This window comes from Scyliorhinus canicula, chromosome 18 (genome assembly GCF_902713615.1).
Source record: "Scyliorhinus canicula chromosome 18, sScyCan1.1, whole genome shotgun sequence".
Classification (NCBI taxonomy): Eukaryota; Metazoa; Chordata; class Chondrichthyes; order Carcharhiniformes; family Scyliorhinidae; genus Scyliorhinus; species Scyliorhinus canicula.
In genome coordinates, this window is record NC_052163.1 from 39062952 (window position 1) to 39064102 (window position 1151).

At 55.8% G+C, this 1151-nt stretch overlaps 1 protein-coding gene across 1 annotated transcript in view; it reads left to right on the forward strand.

The window, feature by feature from the left end:
* The first annotated feature begins 365 nt into the window (after positions 1 to 365).
* The window catches only part of usp43a (ubiquitin specific peptidase 43a), a 528525-nt gene continuing 527739 nt past the window's right edge, over positions 366 to 1151 (forward strand). The window contains exon 1 of the mRNA XM_038776890.1: positions 366 to 1151. This exon is cut by the window's right edge and continues 216 nt beyond it. Coding sequence (XP_038632818.1) covers positions 684 to 1151 — 468 coding nt within the window. The 5' untranslated portion in view covers positions 366 to 683.

Below are 1151 nucleotides of genomic sequence, written 5' to 3' on the forward strand. Positions count from 1 at the left end.
GGTGCATCTGAGTTCTTTGCAAAATAAAACACAAACGCTGCCGACGGGACTTGCACCAACACAGGGTGCGGAAATTCACAAGTTTTATTTGAGAAACATACCTACAAGAAAACAATCACAGGGTCAATTTGGGAAGCAGGCTGGTTTCCAAGCTTCACCAGGGGAATTCGAGGCAGGGATTGGTGGGGGGGAGCTCTCTCATTGTTTCAGTTAAAGCTGCCCAGCAGCATTCTGAATGCAGGGAGAGAGGGAAGGAGGGAGAGAGAGAGAGAGAGAGAGGCGGAGAATGGCAGAGACACACGTCGCTGAGTGACAGCCCTGTCTCCCTCTGCTCAGACCAGCAGCCAGCAGCATTTCCCGTGTAAAAGCAAACCCCCAGGAGTGAAGTGGATATCACAGGGCGGAGCAACACACACAGACAGGCACCTCTGCCAAACAACCTCCACCTCACTCATTCAAATGGTTGTTAGCGACAACATGGAGTAAGGTAACAACACACCTTGCCGGCACTCAGAAAGAGGAACTGGACTACAGCTTAGTTTTTTTTGAGGGATGTGATTCCTGTTTGATTTTCTTGCTCCCCCCTCCATATGGAAACAGTGAGGGTGTGAAAGCAGATTGGACAAGGAGGAGGATTATTTTGAATGGGGTTTGCTGAGGGAATGGAGTTTCTGTGAGGGGGGATGCAGAGTGCAGCGGGGGACAAGGTGGCCAAGACCACCCTGAAGAACAAGATGACCAAGGGCAAGCGGAGGAAATCCTTCTCCGGCAAACTCTTCAGGAGGAGATCGCTGAGGTCGGTCGGCAGCTTCGTGCGGGGGGTCTTCAAAACTTTATTTACTTTGGCACCTTTCGGAGACGTGAGCGCCGAGGGAGGTGGAGGTGATGGAGGAGGAGGAGGAGAGGGAGAGGGAGAGGAGGAGGTGGCGGCGGAGGAAGATGATGGAGGCTTCAGGGACGGTGCTGTCACCCTGGCCACTTGCACCGAGGCGCTGGTGGAGAGCCAGGAGGAGCCCCCCGGCGGCGGCGGCGGCAGGAGCCTGTCGGTGGGCAGGCTGCAGGGGAGGGAGCTCCGCCTGTCCTGGGGCTCCGGGGACAAGACCCCCGGCGTCCTGGGCTTGAAGAACCACGGCAACACCTGCTTCATGAAC